Source organism: Phyllobates terribilis, unplaced genomic scaffold (genome assembly GCF_046119375.1).
Source record: "Phyllobates terribilis strain yellow unplaced genomic scaffold, ASM4611937v1 Scaffold_7__3_contigs__length_470593459, whole genome shotgun sequence".
Classification (NCBI taxonomy): Eukaryota; Metazoa; Chordata; class Amphibia; order Anura; family Dendrobatidae; genus Phyllobates; species Phyllobates terribilis.
In genome coordinates this window covers 402,974,403-402,998,868 of record NW_027362767.1, presented here as the reverse complement: position 1 = coordinate 402,998,868, position 24,466 = coordinate 402,974,403, and the positions used below count along the sequence as shown (strand labels likewise).

The 24,466-nt window shown below is 46.9% G+C and overlaps 1 protein-coding gene across 1 annotated transcript in view; it reads left to right on the top strand.

Moving 5' to 3' along the window:
• Window positions 1-13,381: 13,381 nt before the first annotated feature.
• The window catches only part of MAP4K1 (mitogen-activated protein kinase kinase kinase kinase 1), a 61,198-nt gene continuing 50,113 nt past the window's right edge, over window positions 13,382-24,466 (top strand). The window contains exon 1 of the mRNA XM_073637978.1: window positions 13,382-13,659. Within this exon, the coding sequence (XP_073494079.1) occupies window positions 13,558-13,659 (102 nt within the window). The 5' untranslated portion in view covers window positions 13,382-13,557. The remainder of the gene's footprint in view (window positions 13,660-24,466) is intronic.

The window sequence follows — 24,466 nt, the reverse complement described above, 5'->3', positions numbered from 1 at the left end:
ATCTATATATACTGTAGCACTACAGCAGCAAAAACACACTAATATTCTGCCCTAGAGGAGTATAGACCATGGGTATATTATAGCCTAGGCCAAACTATACCCCGGGGTATAAATTGGCCTAGGCCAGATTATACTCCTCCAGGCCAGAATATACCCCAGCTGCTGTAGATCAGATTTTTCACGCTTATGAGAACCATTGAGTGATATACTCAAGAACGGGGCCCCAGATGTTGCACAGGGGCCCCAGACATCGCACAGGATTGAGTGATATACTCAAGAATGGGGCCCCAGACATCGCACAGGGGGTCCCCCCTTGTGCACTGGCTCTTCCCCCCCTTGCGCTGCCTGGGGCCCCTGTGCACTGCCTGGGGCCCCGTTATTAAGTATATCACTCAATGGTTCACAAAAGCGTGAAAAATATGATCTACAGCAGCTGGGGTATATTCTGACCTAGAGGGGTATAATCTGGCCTAGGCCAATTTATACCCCGGGGTATAGTTTGGCCTAGGCCATAATATACCAGGGGTATATTCTGGCCCAGAGGGGTATAATCTGGCCTAGGCCAATTTATACCCTGGGGTATAGTTTGACCTCGGCCAGAATATACCTGGGGTATAATCTGGCCTAGGCAACTTTAACCCCAGGTATATTCTAGGCGGGGGGGTTAATCTGGCCTGTTACACCAGGGAAACTAACTCTGAAGATAGGACCGAAAGGGAAAGAAGAGAGGATGGCTAATGTAATTGTGATATGCAAAGGAACGGTATCTGTGACCAGAATTGAGCAACAAAAGGAGTTTAGTAAAGTTATGTTATATAAAAGAGAGACTGTGTGTGACAATGATTGCTTGCCTCCAACGGCTGGATTCCTAAAAAAGATGGAGGAGCAACCGAAAACTGTAAGTGTTTTACATAACATGCAAAGCACAATACAACACGGACATTATCTTGTACTTGTAGGCGGTCAGGGTGAGAATATAATACCACAGCAAATACTCGACACTAATACCACCCTGCGCCCCTTACAGGTACATGCCCAGTTACTTGAAAGGAACATTTGGACCATTTTTACAGAGAGGCAAAACTTTGGAATGGAGGGGCACAGAATTAAAAGAAAAATGGTTCCAGAATCAGTGGATCAGTGACAATTGTAGGAGGTGCTGAGTTTAAATTAAAAAAAAATCTAAGGAAAAGTCTTCTTTAAGAGCCTGGGAGATTATAGAGAAGGATCTACTATGGATTAAGCAATATTGCACGTAGCACCTGCTATAGACAGAAGTCAGGATGTGACATCACAGATTGACTCAAACCGCCCAATGATGTCACATGTGACGCGCCCCTGGGCCTGTGTCGCGCTGCGGTGCGCACGCGGGAGCTTACCCGGAGCCGGATCCGTGGAGGGTTGTAATCTCGTGGCGGTGACCCGGTCCGTGCCCAGGGAGTCAAACTAGACGGCAGTCTATTAGTAGTAAATAGTTGATGACTACGCCACCCGTTGAGTGCAGCCAGGAAGCTGCTGCTGCAGGGCAGACCGCTGAGGCCGGTGGTAGGATTGTGCAGCGTGATAGTATAACCCCCAACGGGAGGGGTATGGCCTCAGGGCAGCCGACGTGGATGATGGGGGTAGCAGGAACCACTCAGAGACGGTACGGTGTAGTTCAGGGTCTTTACTGGTAAAAACGACAGACCCTCCCGGAGTACTTGCTAGCAAACGGGGCCTGGTCAGTCTTTGAGCAGATGGGATCTCCCCTGGCCAGGCGTAGTTGTAGGCCTCCCAAACTGACTGTACTCTTCTGGCTACCTTGCTAGAAGCTGATGTAAGTAGCCCACGTCCCTGAGTGTACCGTGTGGTGCTCACCCGTATGGCCGGTGACTCGGGGCCTTCTAATGGCTTCCGCTCCACGATGGCGGTGCTGGTCCCACGCGTGTGACCGTGCCTTCAGGCTTCTGGGCCAGAGGACCTGAAATCCCCTGCCCGACGGATTCTGCTGCTGGGTAGGAGTTAGTCCCCACAGCCTCGGACTCCGGGTCCGGTAAAGAATCTTCTTAGTCAGGGCGAGCTCTGTAGCTGCCAGCCCCTGACTCCTTGTAACTCTGCTGTTTCCTATGCTGCTTCTCTTCTCCACTCTCCTTGTCTGACTCCCCCTGCCTCAGCCCCGGGTTTTTACAGGGGAAGTTCTTCCCCTCCCAAGACTGGGCAGGAGGTATGGCATGCACAGGATCCCTGACCAAAGGACCTCCCACCTGCTCTCAGACATAATATCTCTATCACTGTGGCAACCAGACCCCTGGGGTGTCACATTCCCCCCTAGTGAAATTTAGTACTCCGGGACTAAACACATTTAGAAAAACATAACAAAGTATAACAATAACAATACTATAAGAAAAACACATAAGATGGTTACGGCGTGTCCGCAACCGGATGCAGTCTTTGAAGAAAAGCAAAGGTGTCCATTTCACCAACACAGGGAGACGTAACCAGGTAGGGGTCTGTCCTACCCCGAGTCCTTAACAGTCTCTAGTCCATCCTGGGTTACGCTCCAACTATATACAAGGATTCCCGGTAAATCCACCAAGGTTTCCTAAAAATAACTAGAAACACAAAATTATACACAAGCAACAAGATACAGAAAAAACATAAATAAAACAATTTATACACTTTAAATTCTCCAGCGTGCGGGTAACTGGCCTCTAGTGGCCCGAGTGGACCTACGGAGCTGACTGTCTGGCCCTGAACTACAGGGTGTAGGAGCTGTCAAGGGTAAACTGGGCAGCTGTCTACCGGCTCTTTGTCTCACTAGGGGTACGGCAGGCTCACTATAAGCAGAGGGTTGATTCTCCTGTTCTGCTTGTGTGGAGTCTTCTGCCTCCTGGACCGGCTGTTCTTCCAGCTCTACCCGTTGCTCCGTAGGTTCTTGGGATGATGGTTGGAGGAAGGTGAGTACGGGTACCACAACTGCACCATTGACTTGAGTCCAAGACTGAGGAAAGTCCCCGAGCACGGTACTAACCATATCTCCCCTTTCTTCCACGGGTCGATGGTCTTCTTGTTCCTCTTCAGGGTTCCTCAGTTGTTCGGGACACTTCTTCAGGTGGTCCCGGGATACAATGGCTGTGGTTTCCCCTCCGTCTTTACTGATGGTACAGACCTTCGGGTTCTCGTGGCTTGAGGGCAGTACGGTGTACGGGTCCTTCTCCCACTGGTCGTCCAACTTGTGGAGCCGTCTCTTCCTCTTCAAGACCTGCTCTCCGGGTACCAGGGGAACAGCGGGAGCATACTGGTTGTAAATTTTCTCTTGTCTTTCCCTAGCCTGACAGAGACTTCGCTCCACGCTCTCCTGTACTCTCCGGTACTGCTGCTGCCTCTCTGTGTCCCAGTCTGTTTCTGGTGAAGTGTCCTCGGGGGTCAGGACTCCCATTTCCAGGTCAACAGGTAACTTACCAGGTCTTGCCCTCATTAGGTAAGCCGGGGTACAGTTGGTGGAACCTACCGGGATGTGGTTGTATAGGTCCACCAAATCGGGCAACTTTTCAGGCCATAGACTGCGTTCTTCCAGGGGCAACGTTTTTAGAAGATCCATTACCACCTGGTTCATTTTTTCACAAAGTCCATTAGTCTGCGGATGGTAGGGTGTCGTCCTTATCTTCCGGCAGCCATACAGATTGCAGAATTCCTGAAAGACCTCCGCTTCAAAGGCAGGTCCCTGGTCCGTCAGCACTTGGTCCGGGTACCCGTGTGGACGGCAGAAGTGCTGCTGGAAGGCTCTAGCTGCTGTTTGAGCCGTTAAGTCCTTGACGGGGACGACAACCAAGAACCGGGAGTAATGATCCACGATGGTTAACGCGTAGACGTAGCCACTTCTGCTTGGGGTCAGTTTTACATGATCCAAGGCTACCAGTTCCAACGGTTGCCGGGTGACGATGGACTGCAGGGGAGTCTTCTGGCTGGCTCGGTCCTTCCTTCTCAGGTTGCACGGGCCACAATCTCTGCACCACTTCTCGATGGTTCCCCTCATGCCTACCCAGTGGAACCGCTCGCGCAGCAGGAACTCCAGCTTTTTCCACCCAAAGTGTCCAGCTCCGTCGTGGTATGCCTCCATCACCATGGCTGCGTCTCTTCGTGGCACCACTACTTGCCAGAGTAATTCATGCGTCCGGGAGTTAACCATTCTGCGGCACAACTTCCCTTTGTAAAGGAACAGTCGACTCTTCTCTGCCCATAGTTGTTTGGCTTCCTCCGGAGCGTCTGGTTCAAGGCGAGCCTCCGGCCGAGTCAGCATCTCCTTCACCAGTCGGACGGCAGGGTCGCTGTCTTGCGTTTCCGCCCAGTTGTAGTGGGGTAAGGGGTTCAACGTAGCAGCCTGCTTACTCCTTACCCGGTGGGAATACTGAATAGTCCCATGACGGTGGAACGCAGGGAGTTCAACTTCTTCCAGTCCCTCCGGATCTTCTCCTCCGTCCGGCAGGTTGGGCATCCTGGACAGGGCGTCCGCGTTGGTATTGGAGCGTCCTGCCCGGTATTTAATTGTGAACTCGTAGTTGGACAGACGGGCCATCCACCTCTGCTCCAGGGCACCGAGTCTTGCCGTGTCCAGGTGTGTCAGCGGGTTGTTATCCGTGTACACGGTGAACCGGGAAGAAGCGAGGTAATGCTTAAAGCGCTCAGTGATTGCCCATACTACGGCCAGGAACTCTAACTTAAATGAGCTGTAATTCTCGGGGTTCCTTTCGGTGGGTCGCAGTTTTCGGCTGGCGTAGGCGATTACTCGTTCCTTCCCCTGCTGGATCTGGGACAGTACGGCTCCTAGCCCGATGTTACTGGCGTCGGTGTAGAGGATAAAGGGCTGGCTATAATCCGGGTACGCCAGGATTTCGTCCCCCGTGAGGGCCATCTTCAGCTGGCGGAAGGACTCTTCTTCCAGCTCTTCCCATTTGAAGGGCGGCTTCTGGTTCTTGGCCTTCCGGGACTGGCCTATCAGGAGGTCCTGCATAGGTGCTGCCTTTTTGGTGAAACCGGGAATAAACCTTCGGTAGTAGCCTACCAACCCGAGGAACTGCCGCACTTCTTTTACGCTGGAGGGGCTTGGCCATCCCTTAATTGCGGTGATCTTATCGGGGTCGGGAGCCACTCCGTCAGCGCTCACCACGTGTCCCAGGTACTGCACCTTTGGTTTCAGGAGGTGACACTTGGAGGGTTTCACCTTTAGGCCGTAACTCGCCAGAGCCTCGAACACTTCCGCCAGGTGTTTCAGGTGGTCCTCATACGTCTTGGAATATACGATGACATCGTCCAGGTACAACAGGACCGTCTCGAAGTTTCTGTGGCCCAGACAACACTCCATTAGGCGTTGGAAGGTTCCTGGTGCGTTGCAGAGTCCGAACGGCATGCAGGTGAACTCGCTAAGTCCCATCGGGGTGGTGAATGCGGTCTTCTCCCGGTCCGCCTCTGCTACAGGAACCTGCCAGTACCCGCTAGTGAGATCCAAGGTAGAGAAGAAGTTAGCAGATCTTAAAGCAGCCAATGACTCCTCTATCCTTGGTAAGGGGTACGCATCCTTGTGTGTGATACGGTTGATTTTCCGGTAATCTACACACATCCTCATGGTGTTGTCTTTCTTTTTGACTAAAACTAATGGGGCTGCCCAGGGGCTACAACTATCCCGGATTACCCCAGCCTCCTTCATATCTCTAAGCATCCCCTTGGCGTGTTGGTAATGTACAGGGGGTACGGGTCGATACCTCTCTTTTATGGGAGGATGATCTCCCGTGGGGATGCGATGTTCTACCCCCTTGACTCGCCCCAAGTCTAACGGGTGTTTACTAAACACTCTCTCATACTCTTGAACCACCCGATAGACTCCTTGTTTCTGATGTGAGGGAGTGGAGTCAGTACCCAAATGTAGTTGCTGACACCAGTCCTCCATGTCTTTCTTAGAGCCGTTACCTTCCTCCGGGTGAGATGGAGGCAAGGGTTCCACAGATTGTATAGAACTTTGATTAGTGGTATATAATTTGGCTAGCGTGGCATACCGGGGCAGGTACACTTCCCTCTCCCCGATATTTATTATGCGAATGGGCACCCTCCCATGGCGTACATTGACCACCCCCCGTGCTGTCAAAATGGTGGGCCTACTGTCTGAGTAAACTGGTTCTACCATTGCCTGGTAATCTCTACCTCTCAGACCAATAGCTGCCCGGCACCAAATCATCATTTCACTTTTTGGGGGCATGGCAATAGGAAAAGGGTCACACATTCTTACGCTACCAATCTCACCGCCGGAGAGTTCCACTTGTTGCCGCTGCATCAGTGCCCGGATCTCTTTCTGGAGCACCCGCTGCTCGCCGGAGCTGGCATTCTTGGCAACCTGCTGTAAAAGGAAAATCACCTCTGCAAGACAATTTTCAATTACATTAGTTCCTAGAGTTATTTTTGGGTGACTCTCATGTTTATCGATATCTACAATGATCAGTCCCTGTGCGGCCAGTTCGACTCTACCAATTTTGATGGTCACCTCTTTAAATCCGATCTGTGGCACGGGCTGACCATTGCTGGCGATGATACTCAAGTCGTCGTCGGGGTAGCGGGTAATATCCGAGTCATTCCAGTACTGCTTGAAGAGCACGTACGGGATGGTGGTGACCTGTGACCCGGTGTCCAGTAGGGCACTCATGGGAATGCCATCCAGTACCACAGGCAAGACTGGACGTCCTCCCACATATCTGTCGCGCCAGTTCGATGGGCCTGGTGATCTTTTTCCTGGGGGTTGGCCCTCTACCCCAGGTTGTGCCCGTTTAAAGAACAGTACCTTGCCATATGTCCGGGTTGATTGCAGCGGCGGCAGATGGGTCGTCCGTCCTCACTGTATCGGTCACTGGGTCTTCCTCTGGCCGGTGGGGTCCTCCTTGGTCGACGCCACGGGATGTCCTCCGGTCCGGATGCCAGCTGGATCTTCCCTGGGGTGGAAACCTGTAAAGACTGCACAGTTCGGGTTAGCGCAGCAACGCTCTTAACTAGCTCTTGGACCTGATGGTGTAGGTCTGGAGCCGGGTCATTGTCCAAAGCCTGCGCATCAGCTCCCACAGGCCCTGCTGACAAGGGCGCCGCCTCCTGGTAGTAAGTGGTAGTGGGGCGTCTGTGGGTCACAACGCCACCTGGTGCCGGTTCTCGGAGCACCCGGATGGCTCTGTCCTTGAACTGTGCAAAGTCCAGATGGGGATCCTGTAAGGCCATTGCCCGCAACTGGGTTCGGTGGGCATTGCAATATAAACCCTCTATAAATTGTTCAGTCAACAGCCTGTCCTCGTTTCCCACCCCATCAGGGTCGGTCTGCTTTATGGCCCTCAGGGCCTCTTGTAGGTTTAGTGCATAGTCCCTTATACTCTCATGCGCTCGCTGCTTGCACCCGTAGAATCTAAGCTTAATCTCGGCTGAGGTGCGGGTATCAAAGGTGTCCTTCAGCCGGGTTAGTATCCCTGCGACAGTCTTCCTCCCAGGTGGCCAGGATTTTACTTCCCTTTTGGCTGCCCCGGTTAGTTGGGCCACCAGGATGCTCACTTTTTGCTCTTCTGTGAGGGGGTACACCTGGAAGAGGCTATCCAGCTTTTCTCTAAAGTCATGCAGGGTATGTGACTCCCCTGAGTACTGGGGTAGCCAAGCTGCTCCCGGGATATAGGGCATGGTGAAGGGCATAACTGCAGCAGCGGTAGCGCTGGCGGGGGTTGAGGCAGTGAAGCTCTCCTCCGTATCCGACATCTTCCTCCCCCCTAGTGGACCGTGGCCTACCTTGCGATGATCCTCTTCCGTAGGCCGCGGCTCCGCAGTGGATCGTCAGGGTTGAGGACCTTCCGTCGCGCTCCTGTGACGTCGGCGTCTGCTGGGCTCCTTCCAGGACCTTACGCAACGTCCGGACGTGAGGCGGGGCTTCAGTTCTCGCGCGCTTTCGGAGTCCACGCCCCTCTTCTTCCCGCGCGGCGTCCTCAAGATGGCGTCCAATGGCGGGAAAACTCCACGGATGGCGGGAAGAAGGTCGAAGATGGCGCCGGATGGCGGGAAAACTTCGCGGATGGCGGGAAGAAGGTAGAAGATGGCGCCGGATGGCGGGAAACCTTCACCACTGGTAAGTTTGAACAGTCTTTGCTTTTCAGGCACGCAGTACCCGGTGGTTGCGGGCACGAAATCCTGCCGACTACGCCAAAGTTGACGCGCCCCTGGGCCTGTGTCGCGCTGCGGTGCGCACGCGGGAGCTTACCCGGAGCCGGATCCGTGGAGGGTTGTAATCTCGTGGCGGTGACCCGGTCCGTGCCCAGGGAGTCAAACTAGACGGCAGTCTATTAGTAGTAAATAGTTGATGACTACGCCACCCGTTGAGTGCAGCCAGGAAGCTGCTGCTGCAGGGCAGACCGCTGAGGCCGGTGGTAGGATTGTGCAGCGTGATAGTATAACCCCCAACGGGAGGGGTATGGCCTCAGGGCAGCTGACGTGGATGATGGGGGTAGCAGGAACCACTCGGAGACGGTACGGTGTAGTTCAGGGTCTTTACTGGTAACAACGACAGACCCTCCCGGAGTACTTGCTAGCAAACGGGGCCTGGTCAGTCTTTGAGCAGATGGGATCTCCCCTGGCCAGGCGTAGTTGTAGGCCTCCCAAACTGACTGTACTCTTCTGGCTACCTTGCTAGAAGCTGATGTAAGTAGCCCACGTCCCTGAGTGTACCGTGTGGTGCTCACCCGTATGGCCGGTGACTCGGGGCCTTCTAATGGCTTCCGCTCCACGATGGCGGTGCTGGTCCCACGCGTGTGACCGTGCCTTCGGGCTTCTGGGCCAGAGGACCTGAAATCCCCTGCCTGACGGATTCTGCTGCTGGGTAGGAGTTAGTCCCCACAGCCTCGGACTCCGGGTCCGGTAAAGAATCTTCTTAGTCAGGGCGAGCTCTGTAGCTGCCAGCCCCTGACTCCTTGTAACTCTGCTGTTTCCTATGCTGCTTCTCTTCTCCACTCTCCTTGTCTGACTCCCCCTGCCTCAGCCCCGGGTTTTTACAGGGGAAGTTCTTCCCCTCCCAAGACTGGGCAGGAGGTGTGGCATGCACAGGATCCCTGACCAAAGGACCTCCCACCTGCTCTCAGACATAATATCTCTATCACTGTGGCAACCAGACCCCTGGGGTGTCACACATGCACTGTCCCACCCTGTTCACAATGTGACGCCCCACCTACAGTGACATCACCTGCTCAGTCTCTCCCACCAGTCTTGTCATGTGATGCACTATCCCCACAGTGACATCATCAGACGTTATTACTGACATACGGCATAGAAGTTTCGGATATTTCTGTGCCTGTGCTGTGATTTGTTTATGAAGGTGAAGCTCTAGTGGCTGTGGCGAAATCACGTCCATTACTGCTGGAACGTTTTTCTTGTAAGCTCAGTCAGTTTTTGTTCTCCTCCCTCTCCTGACAGCTGTTAATGTGTAGGTTTTCTTATAGGGCACATGATATACAGTATAAATCATATGCAGACACATTAAAGGGGTTTTCCGTTTTTAGAAAACCCCTGACCCCCCGCATGCAGTTTGGTTTAAAAAACAAACAAAATGCGCTCTACTCCCCCTCTTCAGGTCCAGTGCTGAGTGTTTGTTGCTGCTTCTGGGGTCTCTTATTGTCTGCAGCGCTTGTGGCGCCCCTGAGCGTTCAGTCGCCACAGAGGTACTGCACCTCACCCAGAGGTGTGGTGTCTCCTTCTCTCGAGTAAGGAGGGAGTGCTGCCCAGGACCCCAACACCTGCATCCAACACTACACTGCTCCAGGCCGGCTGGAAGGGCAAGATGCAATGTGTTTTCCTGCTGAGCCCTGACCCTGGCTGGAGTGGAGGGAACCCAAAGGTAGGGGGAACCAGTAGTGGGTGTGGGGGGAGGAAGCAGTTTAGGGGAGCACTATAGAAGGAGGTATAAAATGGGAAGCCATTTTAGGGAGTTGAGTTCAGTAAGAGGAGCGAGTGAGTGAGGACAGTCTGGGAGCAGAGTCTCTTTAGGAGCTCTGCTCGACGTGTAGGGCCCAGTCCTAGAGGCCCAGGTGGGGAGTAGAGGAGTAGGCTCCGTTCTAAAGAAGGGATCCTAGGGGGTACGACGAGTGCAGGAAGGCACCCGTACGCCCCGAATCTGTCAGAAGACAGAGGGATCGTAGGCCGCAAGAAGGGGACCGGCCCCTGGTCCAGCCGTGTTACTCTACGTCTCGGCTGGGAAAACCGGAGGCTTCTGGCTTACATAGTCAGTTGCCGAAGCCCCATTCTAATCCCCGTGAGGGTCAAGCAGGTCCGGGAACTCCGACGAGACAGGAGGGACTTCAGAGCACCCGAGCGGGACTGAGAGTGGACAGCGCAGGGCAGGAGGGAGAAAAACCCAGCGTGAAGACGGTCTAGCTAGGAACACAAGAAAGTGGGGTTCTGTCAGCTACTCCTAATCTACCTGAGGAAGTGCTGAACCCCTGCCTGGTGAACGCAGCGCGACATGGGAGGCTAGCACCTGTACAGTGCACCAGTGGAACTGTCATAAGAACTGTGAGTAAAAATTCGGATGACTGCACCGCACTGCCTCTGTCCCTTCTTTCATCTGCGCCATCTCTCCCTCCCGGCACTACAACGCCCAGCGCAACTTACACTACCTACACTGCCCTGGAGCTAGCTCTACCTGTGGAGAGCCACACCATCCCTGCTGCAGTAACACCAGCTCCAGAGGACTGCTCCGCAGCGGCGGCTCCCTTTAGCCGCATTCCACAGGTGGCGTCACGAACTTTCCAAATCCCCTATAAATATCTATTACCCCATTTTACTGAACGCCCTGGATCACGGACCGGGCCAGCCACCGTGATATTCCCCATATCGGCATCCATAAGAGGCCCGGCTGCCGAGTACCTCACAGCCCAGGGGGCGCGTCACGCTGACTTCACATTGACAGTGCCACAGCCAATCGGTGAGCTCAGCAGCTCTTGCTGTTGACTCAGCAGAGTCCCTAAGCTCACTGATTGGCTACCGTGCTGTCAACATGACATCAGCGCTGCAGATAACAGACCCTGGGAACAGTGGTGGATATTCTGTGCTGGACGCGGGGAGGGGGAGTAAACACTTTGTTTTTTAAAAAAAGAATAACCAGGAAAAAGTGGTTTTCCAAAACCAGAAAATCCTTTTTTAATAAAAATACACGAAAAATCCGTACATAACAGCTCTCCCGGAACGTCGACGAGACTCCTTGAGATCAGGATAAACTGGGATATGATTATTAAATGGTGCATCAGAAAAAGAGTTTGTTGGACGGTGTAGGTTTTATCAACCTAACACAGAGGATATTGCTAAACTCTGAAAATATCGAAAATATCTGGGGCACTATGTGGCAATGTTGGATGGAGAGAAGGCAGATAGAATTTAAAGGAGCCAAAAAGGCCTGAAACATAATGGAAATAGCCAGGTGTTAGCAACATGCATTGACCACAACATAGCATCCAGGAGGACCTTCAATAACACTCACTCAAGGGGAAGGGATCATTCACAGCAACTAAAAAACCCACTAATTTCTGTAAGTCCTGTGACATACCTCCCAACTTTAAAAAAAAACAGGAAAGAGGGACATATAAATTTGCTGGATAAATATCTGCCTGTATTTCTTAGGAAACTCAATTTTCTGAAATGCAGCCCCAGATAGGCAAGGACCCTCCACCATGCTTCACTGCTCCTGCAGACACTCATTATTGTACCACTCTCCAACACTTCCATGAACAAACTGCCAGTTCAGAGTACCTGCTGCCATTTTCTGCACCCCAGCCCCTATATTTTTGTGCATAGTTGAGTCGTTTGGCTGCAATTTTTCCATGAAGACCACTTCGGGAAAGACTTCATCGAACAGTAGATAGGTTTACCTGGATCTCACTGGTTGCTTCCAGTTCTCAGTTGATGGCTGTGCTGGACACCTTCCGATTTCAAAGGCAAGTAAGCATGATGTATATTTCATCTGCTAACTTTCCTTGGCCGACCACTGTGCCTATGGTCCTCAATGTTGCGCATTTCTTAGTAATTCTTCAAAAGAGCTTGGGCAGCACATCTTGAAACCCCAGTCTGCTTTGAATCTTTGCCTGGAAGAGACCTTGCTGATGCAGTATAACTACCCTGTGTCTTGTTGCTGTGCTCACTCTTGCAATGGTGTTTGACCTGTGACATGAAACGGTCTTCCACAACCTCAAGTTTGAGGCAAGGTTAGGCTGTTCCTCACTGAGTTTCAAGACTCCTACACAGATGTTTCTGATAATGACTATTTCAACCTACATATGAAAATTATGATTATTATCTGGTCTAACTAATTGGTTAGTCATACACCTGACTATAATCCTACAAAATCTCTGACTTTGTGCAAGTGTACCTAGAAGAAATGCTGCTGTTTTGAAGGTAAAGAACGGTCACACCAAATATTGATTTGATATAGATTTCTCTTTTGTTCTTTCACTTTGCATATTGTTAATCAATAAAAATGAAATATACTGTAACACTTCTAGTGTTGAAAGCATTCTTACTTTGCAGCATTTTTCCACTGCTTAAAAATGGTAGTTTTCTCTCCATCATAAGGGTCGACATTCCTTTCTTCTTCTCCTGGGCTCATTGTAGGTGCTGTAGGAAAGCAGGAGTTAAGGTCCTGGATGGTAGATACAATATGTGTCAGTAATGCAAACTGTTATAGTAACACAAGTTTACTGAGAGGGTTTAATGTAATTGAATTTTGGGTCCGGGTTTTTGGAGTTACCAAAATAATCTGGCTGGGAAAAGTTGATCCTATGATCCAGTTCTGGGTTTACAGGCATGTTAACAGCAGCTGGGCGTGTGTTGAGACTGGAGGAAAGCAGAGCAGCTGGTTAGGCTGCTCTGCAAGAAGAGGTGTGCTGGAGCCAAGCAGAGAGGTGTTTGTTTGGTGAACACGTTTAATACAAGTGTGAGCTGCTGCGGGGAATACGGAGAATTTACGTTGTTTCATTCTGCCTGATGAAAAGAACTGTTTATATTATCCATTGATACTGAAGGAAGGCTGTTTTGGAGCTGTAAAGTTTATGATGGACAATAAACTACATAAAACCCTTAGCCACATGTATCCAATTGGCTACCAAATAGCGTGAACCCCTATAGTGCCTATATTCAAAAGTGACGCTTTTGCATAATTCATTGCACCCGCTGTCTATTAAAAATACCGATAACATCACATCACATTGTTATCATTGCCAAATGACAAACACAACTCTGTTAAATCTATATCTGTTCCATCATGGCTCAGAAATCCGTGAATAGCCCTGTTTATTTTGTGCCTTCCTCTTCATCTGATGCTCGCTCTGCTATCCCTCCTCTCTTTGTGGGTATTCTGCACTGCGTGAAACCACTATTATATAGCGAGTCGTGTGTCTAGGGAGCAGATGGTAACACAAGACTGAACTTTCAGGAAACTGCAGGAAACTTTTGTCAGCCAATCATTGTACGCGGCGCTTAGGCAGCCACTGACTGCTGCTGGTGACACTTGCACATTGTGAAGTGTGCAGAATGGATGTGCAGGGTCGACTGGATATTTCCAATCGAGACCCCCAGGATGTGTATGAGCTGATACACCGGCTGGGTAGTGGGAGCTATGGGGAAGTTTATAAGGTAGGTAATGATAACTGTATATGTTCAGGGATCTCTCCTGTTGATTGTGACTACAACTTTGAGCATGCTGAGAGTTGTAGTTTTTGCAAAAAGCCACAAGTTGCGGAGCGCTGGTCTACAATATAATTTCTTATGTCATATTATTCTGCATGTACTTTCAAATGCCTAGTACTTATTTTCTTCTCTCTATGCGCCCCCATTTCTTGCAATACTGCAAAAAAGCGAGAATTTCTCTTAGAAACCCACATAAGTCCATTATGCTGCGGACTCTGCTTCGACCATTAAACGTAAAGCCTAAATAATTCACGCCTAATGTATGTGAGTGTCCTTGGCAGAACTGAGGATGTGTGAAGGACTGCAGTGATGAAGGAGGCAGATATGTAATGGACTTCCTTTCACTGAAAAACAAAACTGTGACTATTCTGGCTGATAACAGAGAGCAATAACTTGTAATCAATTACTCATATCCAGGCATTTCTCATAGACTGTAATGTCAAGTGTCCATGTAAGGGGCTGTCACTTTTCCAATGGGAATGGTGATAAGCACTGGTGTTTTGGTGGTCATACCGTTAGGCAAGTGGTCTATGGGCAGAATCGGTTGTCTATAGTAAAATGTATGCATTAGTATGACCCTTGCAAAACCTCAAAAGGGGTAAAAAAAAGTTGTGCATAAAACACATGAAGTCCGACTTGATCCAAATTCTTTTGACTATCATTAGTTGTTTGCAACTTTATCTTTCACAGATAAATGTCATGGGGGGCCCAATGTGACCACAGAGCCCTACCTTGCGGCATATTTGTGATAGAACGTAAAAGTGAAAAAAACTTTAAATTGCAAGAGGTCAGACCCAGAACCCTATGCTTTACAAGGGGATGTATGAAGTTTTCAAGGAGGGTGTATGAACTTTAGAGTATAGAAACCTTACAAGGGAATTTTTAAATGTTACAAAAAAGGTGGCTAAACTTTACCATAGGGTGTATGAACTTTAAAAGTGGTTCAGATCAAACAGGAGGAGGATATATGAACTCTACAAGGTTCTGGCTTTAACAGGGAGATGTATGAACTTTACAATGAGTCTAAACTTTACCATGGGAGAGAGTGTAAAATTCTTACAAGGAATCCAAATTTTCCTGGGAGTTTTTTTGAACTTTACAAGGAGTTTAAGCTTTTCCAGGGGGAATATAAACTTTACAAAGAGTTTTTAGCTTTACCATGGGGTATATGAACTTTACAAGGAGTTTTTAGCTTTACCATGGGGTATATGAACTTTACAAGGAGTTTAAGCTTTTTCAGGGGGTATATGAAGTTTACAAGGAGTTTAAGCTCTTTCAGGGGGTATATGAACTTTATAAGGAGTTTAAGCTTTTTCAGGGGGTATATGAACTTTATGAGGAGTTTAAGCTTTTTTCAGGTGGTATATGCTTAATGTTTACCAGAGGATTTATGAACTTTACAAGGAGTTTAAGCTTTTTCAGGGGGTAAATGAACTTTACAAATAGTTTGAGCTTTTTCAGGGGGTATATGAACTTTACAAGGAGTTTAAGCTTTTTCAGGGGGTATATGCTTAAGGTTTACCAGAGGTTTATGAACTTTACAAGGAGCTTAAGCTTTACTAAGGGGTTTATGAACTTTACAAGGAGTTTAGGCTTTACCAGGGGGTATATGAACTGTACAAGGAGTTTTCGCTTTACCATTCCATTAATCTGTCATCCGATAAATCATCAATTGTTTTCACGAGAATCTAGAATTTCCAACACCTAAACTAAAGTATGTTTGGAGTTGGTGCTGGGACTTGTAGTATGTGACATTTAGCAGTGTTGTGCAGTGAACCTAGCAGTTTTGGTGAGAAGGGTTATGGGTGTGACATTTCTGCCTCCGTCCACAAAGCCTCAGTTTACTGTTATTATGTTTCTCTAGTTCGTTTTATAACACAAATTGTCAGTATCAATTGTCAGAGGAAGAACTCGGTGACATTGACTGACCACGCTGATGTCAATGGGAGCTCAGGGTACCGTGCCCTATTAGATATGTTGCAATATTTAGGCCACCTGCTGACTGTGATACTTCTTCCCCCTCCCGGCCATGCTGCGTTTTGTGGCTTCCTGTTCTTTTGTATGACACAGGTGCATATAGCATCCTCTTGGCTTCCTGTAAAGCACTCTGCACGCTGCTGTTTTTTCTCATGCTACATCATTTCTGGATGAAGGCCCTGACTTAAACATACTTTGATGGTCACTGATCCAGAGCGTGGCTGACGTCAAATGAGTTTATTTTCTAGAAATAAAAAAAAAATAAAAAAAGTTTTATAAAATCCAAATGAAATTACTTGCACCCAACCAAATGCTAATTTCTCATTTATAGGGACTATCTAGCAGAATAGTTCATGTATTACATGTTCAGTCCAGGTCTGCAAGATCTAGAACCTCTGGTTGGAAATATCACTAACAGAATGACCGCTGTCTAATATGAATGACCAGCTGACGCTTCCTCTCCCATCGTTCTTCCTCTGCGTCTGACGTCTTAGCGATGACATCACTACATGGCGCCCGCTGTGCTGAGATGTGCGGGCGCTTTAGAGTGCTCGCTGCCAAGACCAAAGCAGCGGAGGAATGTGGAGGAGAGGTGAGTATTGTATATTTTTAAAAAAATCAATGAGTAAATTGTGGTGGTCATAGTACTGTATAGAGGACTATGGGGAGTGCATTATACTGTATGGACTATGAGAAGTGCATTATACTGTATGGAGGACTATGGGGAGTGCAGTATACTGTATGGAGGACTATGGGGAGTGCATTATATTATATAGAGGACTGTGGAGTGCATTATACTGTATGGGGGACTATGTGGACTGCATTATACTGTATGGAGGACTACTATGGGGAGTGCAGTATATTGTTTGGAGGACTATGGGGAGGACTACGGGGTGTGCATTATAATGTATGGATGATTATGGGGAGTGCATTATACTGTATGGAGGACTATTGGGAGTGCATTATACTGTATGGAGGACTATGGGGAGTGCATTATTCTGTATAAATGACTATGGGGTGTACATTATACTGTATGGAGGATTATAGGGAGTGTATTATACTGTATGGAGGATTATGGGGAATGCATTATACTGTATAAATGACTATGGGGTGTACATTATACTGTATGGAGGATTATAGGGAGTGCATTATACTGTATGGAGGATTATGGGGAATGCATTATACTGTATAGAGGGCAATGGGCTGTGCATTATACTATATGTAGGACTATGGGGAGCGCATTATACTGTATGGATGACTATGGGGAGTGCATTATACAATATGGAGGACTATAGGGGGTGTATTATACTATATGGAGGACTATGGGGAGTGTATTATACTATATGGAGGAATATGGGGTGTGCATTATACTGTATGGATGACTATGGGGAGTGCATTATACTTTATGGAGGACTATGGGGTGTGAATTATACTGTATGGAGGACTATGGGGAGTGCATTATACTGTATGGAGGACTATGGGGAGAGCATTTTACTGTATGGAGGAATATGGAGAATGCATTATACTGTCTGGTGAACTATAGGGAGTACATTATACTCTATGGTCTCTTGAGGACTATGGGGAGTGCATTATACTGGAAGGAGGACTATGGGGAGGGTATTATACTGTATGGAGGACTATGGGGAGTTCATTATACTGTATGGAGGACTATGGGGAGTGCATTATACTGTATGGAGGAATATGGGGAGTGCATTATACGGTTTGGAGTACTATGGGGAGTGCATTATACTGTATGAAGGACTATGGGGAGTGCATTATATTGTATGGAGGACTATGGGATGAATTATACTGTATGGACTATGAGGAGTGCCGTATATTGTATGGATGGGGAGTGCATTATACTATATGATGGACTATGGGGAGTGCATTACACTATATGGATGACTATTGGGGGTACCATTGGGGGTACATTATACTGTATGGAGGACTATCGGATGCATTATACTGTATGGACTATGAGGAGTGCCGTATATTGTATGGAGGACTATGGGGAGTGCATTATACTGTATGGAGGACTATGGGGAGTGCATTATATTATATGGAGGACTATGGGGAGTGCATTATACTACATGGAGGATTATGGGGAGTGAATTATACTGCATGTAGGACTATGGGTAGTGCATTATACTGCATGTAGGACTATGGGAAGCTCATTATACTATATGGAGGACTATGGGGAGTGCATTATACTGAATGGAGGACTATGGGGAATGCATAATACTGCATGGAGGACTCTGGGGAGTGCATTATACTATATGGAGTATTATGGGGAGAGCATTGTACTGTAAGAAGGATTATGGGGTGCATTATACTGTATGGAGAACTATGTGGACTGCATTGTGCTGTATGTAGGACTTTGGGGAGTGCAGTATACTGTATGTGGGACTATGGAGGGTGCATTATACTGTATGATGTATGGAGGACTATAGGGAGTGCATTATATTGTATGGAGAACTATGTGGATTGCATTGCGCTGTATGGAGGACTTTGGGGAGTGCAGTATACTGTATGGAGGACTATGGGGAGTGAATTATACTGTATGATCCATGGAGGACTATAGGGAGTGCATTATACTGTATGGAGGATTATGGGGTGCAGTATACAATATGGAGGACTATGTGGGAGCTATTATAATATTCGGAGGGCTATATGGGGGGCATTATACTGTATGCAAGCGTGAAGGTTTGTGTGGGGTCCATCATGCTTTGTGGGGGCCGTAGACTGTTTGGAGGGCTAGTAGGGGCCATTATACAGTGTGGTGAGGTGTTATACTGTATGTAGGCCCATTATACAATACTGCATGGAGGGCACGGAGCCAAAATCACTGATATCACATTTATCTTAAAAATGGACGTCTGAATGAGAACTAATGGGATTTATTTAGATATTGGCGTCCAAAGCACACCAAATCCCAACTTATATTTTGATGAAAAGTGCAGTAATTAGAACAATGGGCCCGATTCACAATGGTCTTGATAAGGGAGCGTGCTGGAATTAGTCACTCTTGATTCATGAAGAGGAGTGCGCCTCAGTAGTCTGCACCTCCATGTGCGCCTCGCCACAAATCCTACCCCTGCTCCTGCTGGCCGCCGCTTGTCATGTATTTGATGAGAGGTGGTCGCCATGCCCTCTTCCCGACCCAGCTGCTGCTACAACCAAACCATTGTTTTGGAGGTGGAAGTGGTCCCTTTCATCTCTTGGGTCCCTGTGTGGCTGAACAGACTGCACCAATGATATGTCCAACCATCCATTCATCCATATGTGTGTACAGTTATGGCCGAAAGTGTTGGCACCCTTGAAATTGTTCCAGAAAATGAAGTATTTCTCCTAGAAAATTATTGCAATTACACTTGTTTTGTTATACACATGTGTATTTCCTTTGTTTGTATTGGAACAACACAAAAAATCAGAGATAAAAAAGGCAAATTGGACATAATTTCTCACAAAACCCCAAAAATGGGCCGGAAAAAAATTGATGACACCCTCAACTTAATATTTGGTTGCACACCCTTTGGAATGAATAACTGCAATCAGTCGTTTCCTAAAACTATCAACAAGCTTCTTACACCTCTCAACTGGAATTTTGGACCACTCTTCTTTTGCAAACTGCTCCAGGTCTCTCATATTTGAAGGATGCCATCTAACAGCAGCAATTTTAAGATCTCTCCACAGGTGTTCAATGGGATTTATATCCGGACTCCTTGCTGCCCCTTCAGAACTCTCCAGTGCTTTGTTTCCATCTAATTTTGGAGGCTTCTTGAAGTATGTTTGGGGTCATTGTCTTGCTGGAAGACCAATGACCTAGGATTAGGGTTGAGTGAGTATGTTCTGTCCGAGTATGCTTGGGCCGAGCTCCGAGTATTTATAGCTGCTCGGTGATAAGGTTAAATCGCTCCCGTGTGCATGATTTGCAACTGTTTGACAGCTTTATTACATGGGAGGAATGTGTAAGAAATAGACATTCCTCACATGTAATAAAACTGTCAAACAGTCGCAAATCATGCACACGGGAGCGATTTAACCTTATCACCGAGCAGCTATAAATACTCGGAGCTCGGCCCGAGCATACTCGGCGAAAGGGTTAATAGAACATACTCGCTCAACACTACCTAGGATGCAAACGCAGCTTTCAACAATGGTGTACTACATTGCAACCTAAAATCTGTTGGTAATCTTCAGATTTCATGATGTCTTGCACACACTCAAGGCACCAAGTGGCAGAGGCAGTAAACAACACCAAACCATCTTTGAACCTCCACTATATTTGACTGTAGGTACTGTGTTCTTTTCTTTGTTGGTCTCAGTCAGTTTTCGGTAAACAGTAGAATGATGTGCTTTACCAAAAAGCTCTATCTTGGTCTCATCTGTCCACAAGACGCTTTCATTGAAGAATTTTGGCTTACTCATGTACATTTTGGCAAACTGAAGTCTAGCTTTTTTAGGTATTTGTGTCAGCAGTGGGGTCATCCAGGGTCTTCTGCCATAGCGTTTCATATCATTCAAATGTTGATGGATAGTTCGTGCTGACACTGATGCACCCTGAACCTGCAGGACAGTTTGAATGTCTTTGGAACTTGATTGGGGCTGATCATCCACCATCCGGACTATCCTGCGTTGCAACCTTTCTTCAATTAGTCTCTGCCATCCACATCCAGGGAGATTAGCTACAGTGCCTTGGGTTGTAAACTTCTTGATTATGTAGCGCACCGTGAACAAAGGAACATCAAGATCTCTGGAGATAGACCTGTAAACTTGAGATTTTTGATAATGTTCAACAATTTTGGTTCTCAAGTCCTCAGACAGTTCCCTTCTCCTCTTTCTGTTCTCCATGCTTAGAACACAGACACAATGCAAAGATTGAGTCATCTGCTCCCTTTTTATCTGGTTTCAGTTGTGATTTTCATATTGCCCACACCTGTTACTTGCCACTGGTGAATTTGAACGAGCATCACATGCTTGAAGCAAAGTTGTTTACCCACAATTTTGGAAAGGTGGCAACAATTTTGTTCAACCCATTTTTGAGGTTTTGTGTGAAATTATGTCCAATTTGCCTTTTTTTCTCTACTTTTTGTGCTATTTGAATACACACAAAAGGAAATAAACATGTGTATAACAAAAACGTGTAATTGCAATAATCTTCTGGGAGAAATACTTCATTTTCTGGAACAATTTCAAGGCTGCCGACAGTTTCGACCATGACTGTATATTATACTCTATGATTAAAGTATTGTTCACATTTCTATAAAGGTATATGGGGGTTGGAAGCAAAGTTTATGATGTAAATGTCAAACGAGTGTAAAAACAAAGATGATTTTCAGATTCTGAAATGATTTGAACGTGTGAAGGCGGCGGTACGAGCTCAGCTAGATGGTGTCGAAGTCTTAATCAGAATTACCAATCACATATACTGTAGTTTAGAGTTGTATATTTTATGTAATTCCTTTTTGTTAGGAGCGTCCCACAGTAATAAGCTGAGCACAGCTGCGGAGACCCCCAGGAATCATTTGTTATTTGTGGATAGACCATATATGCATCAAGCATTCAATTTTCCTGCAGCGCCTCCACAGCTGGAGTGATGTACAGTGTAATGTATAATGTGCGGCTCTCCAGGGAAAAAGATGCTCTTTGTAGCTAATCTCTGCTTTGCTAAGAGATGAAGAATAATGGATATGATCTGCAATAACAGACTCAGACCTTGGATAGGAGAGGCGCGATTTAGATCACCTGTTTTCTAAAATCAGACAACCCCCTCAAAGTGGACAAAAAATAAGTAGAATATTCCTTGCCTGAAAAGTATTTTCTTTTATTTATCTTAGATGCTCCTTTCCCAATTATCAGTCTGTCTCAACAGGCTGGCAGTCACCAAATGAACTAGCAAAACACTCATCTATTGGGTGAGATGATTTTTAAGCTTGCTTAAAAATCATGGTTCTTTGCAGCACATTGTCCTGTGTAAACAGGTGGTGTGCTGCCGAGAAAAATGATAATCTTTGTACATAGAACAATCGTATTAATGATCGTTCTCTGGACATGGAAGTGTGGTCAGCTTGTCCAAACAGGCCAGTAAATGACCACTGACAAGTTTCATGCTGCCGATCGGCAGTCGTTAATGGCTGTTAGGGTTTTTGTTTAAGATTAGGCTTGTTATAACTCTCCTGTTTGTTTTTTCCATCCTGTGTTTTGCGGTCACGTGACCATCTGCCTTTATATTCCAGCTCTGCCCTTTTGTCGGTGCTGGACTTCAGTGTTTGACTGTTTCTCTAGCCAGGTGCTTCTGTGCCTTTTTCTGTCAGTTTGTTTGGTCCTTCTAGGACCTCTAGTACCTTTTTGTCTGTTTGTCTTTTTGTGTTCTGCAACAGCTTCTCTGTTTAGGAGCTGTCCCATTTTTGTCCCAGTCCTTAGTTCTTTTAGGGACCCCTCCCTTTATGCTATAGGTCTTCGTTCAGACTAGCCGAAGACTAAGGCGGGTCTGTTCACTAGGAACAGGCAGCCCGCTACATCGTAGGGATTCAGCTTAGTTTTACTGTAGGGACAGTTTTCCCTTATCTTTCCTTAGTACATGTTGCAGATCATAACAGTAAGTCCAGCCCAAAAAAAACTAAAAGGAAAGAAATTCGGGGATCAGTATGGTTTCCGTCCAGGATATGGCTCAATGCTTGCAGGGATTGTCTTTGGAGGTGGCCGAGCTCCAGCAACATGTGAGTAGCTCTTCTGAAGCGCATTTTGTGGAACCCAAGGTAGGACTGCCTGATGTTTTTTATGGTAAACAGCAAGATTTTTTTTCCTTTAAAAATGCCTGTTTGTTATATTTTTGTTTGAGACCAAGGTCCTCTGGGAATGAATCACAGCGCATTGGTTTTATTATGTCACTTTTGCGCAAAGAACCACAAGGGTGGGCCTTTTCTCTCCAACCTAATGATCCATGTTTAAGGTCTGTAGAAGAATTTTTTTCTACTATGGGGCTATTATATGATGATCCTAATTGAATCTCATCTGCTGAGGCAGAACTCAGGCGTTTGAATCAGGGGTCAGGTGATGTTGAAAATTATTGCACACACTTCAGAAGATGGGCCTCAGAAGTTAAATGGAACGATCCAGCTCTGAAATGTCTATTTCTTGCTGGTCTGAGTGAAAGGGTTAAGGATTTGCTAATTGCATTCTCCGCACCTGAGACTCTGCAGGATGCCATGCGATTAGCTGTTCGTGTGGATAGGAGACTGAGATTTAGACAGAATGAGGTAAAGTCTCATGTAATGCCAGGTCATAGTCCCCAGAAAATCTGCTCTGACGACGGAGAACCGATGGAGGTTGGGGTGAAGTCGCTCCCCTCTCAGGAAAGAGACCGGAGGTTCGCCGAGGGATTTTGTCTTTATTGTGGTAAAGCTGACCATTTGATTAAGTTTTGTGAGCTTCGTTTAAGTAAAAAAAAAAAAAGGTCAGTTACACCCGTATGGCTTGTTTACGCTCTGCAGGAGTATTTCTTTCTGGGAGTACTACTTTGCAGGAAAATTTGATTGAATTTCAGGTGTTTGTGGATTGTGGTTCAACACTTAATGTGATTGATAAAGCGTTTTTGGAAAACCTTAAATTGAAATCCAAACCTTTGTCATCACCTATTTCTGTGATTGCAATTGATAACACTCCCTTGAAATGTATTACTCACAAGGTTGCTGCATTTCCCCTCACTATCAATGGTGTTCACCAAGAAATTTTGGACTTGGTTGTATTAGATAATTAACCCTCTCCGGTAGTTTTAGGTTTGCCTTGGTTAAAACTGCACAATCCTTTGCTGGACTGGTCTACTAATGTGATTAAGTCTTTGAGTCTGAAGTGCTATGATAAATGTTGTAATGGTTGCTTTGCGGCTGTGGAAAAAGGGGAATTACCTGTACCTATTCAAGATTTTTGGAGGGTTTTTTCAGAGGAGGAGTCGCAAGTTTTACCTCCTCATAGGGATTATGATTGCGCCATTGAGTTTGTTCCTGGAACTACTCTTCGCAAGAGTCGCTTGTTTAATCTGACTATCCCTGAAAGAAAGGCCTTGGAGGAGTACATACAGACTAGCCTGGCTGCTGGTCACAGTAGACCTTCTAAGTTGCCTGTGGCAGTTGGATTTTTCTTTGTTAAAAAAAGGACGGCGGTTTACGTCCATGTCTTGATTTTCGTGAAATTAATAAGATTACCGTACGCAATTCCTACCCATTACCGTTAATTCCTGACTTGTTTAACCAGTTGGTGGGGGCCAAGTGGTTCTCTAAAATTGATCTCCGGGGGGCATACAATTTGTTACGAATGAAGGAGGGTGATGAATGGAAAACTGCTTTTAACACTCTGGTAGGTCATTTTGAGAATCTGGTGATGCCTTTTGGTCTTACCAATGTACCTGCATTTTTTCAGAACCTTATTAATGACATACTGAGACCTTTGATTGGTAAGAATGTGGTTGTGTATTTGGATGACATTTTGATTTATTCACCAGATCTGGAGTCCCATTGGCAGAGTGTACGTGAAGTTTTGCAGTTATTGAGTGATAATTCACTCTTTGCTAAGCTGGAGAAATGTGAGTTCGATGTGCAGAAAATTAGTTTTTTGGGCTACATTGTCTCCAGCGAGGGCTTTGAGATGGACCCTGTGAAGGTTCAGACTGTGCAGGAATGGCCTATGCCTATTGGTTTGAAATCTATACAGAGATTTTTGAGTTTTGCCAATTATTACAGGAAATTCATTAAGAATTTTTCTGTAATTGTTAAGCCTC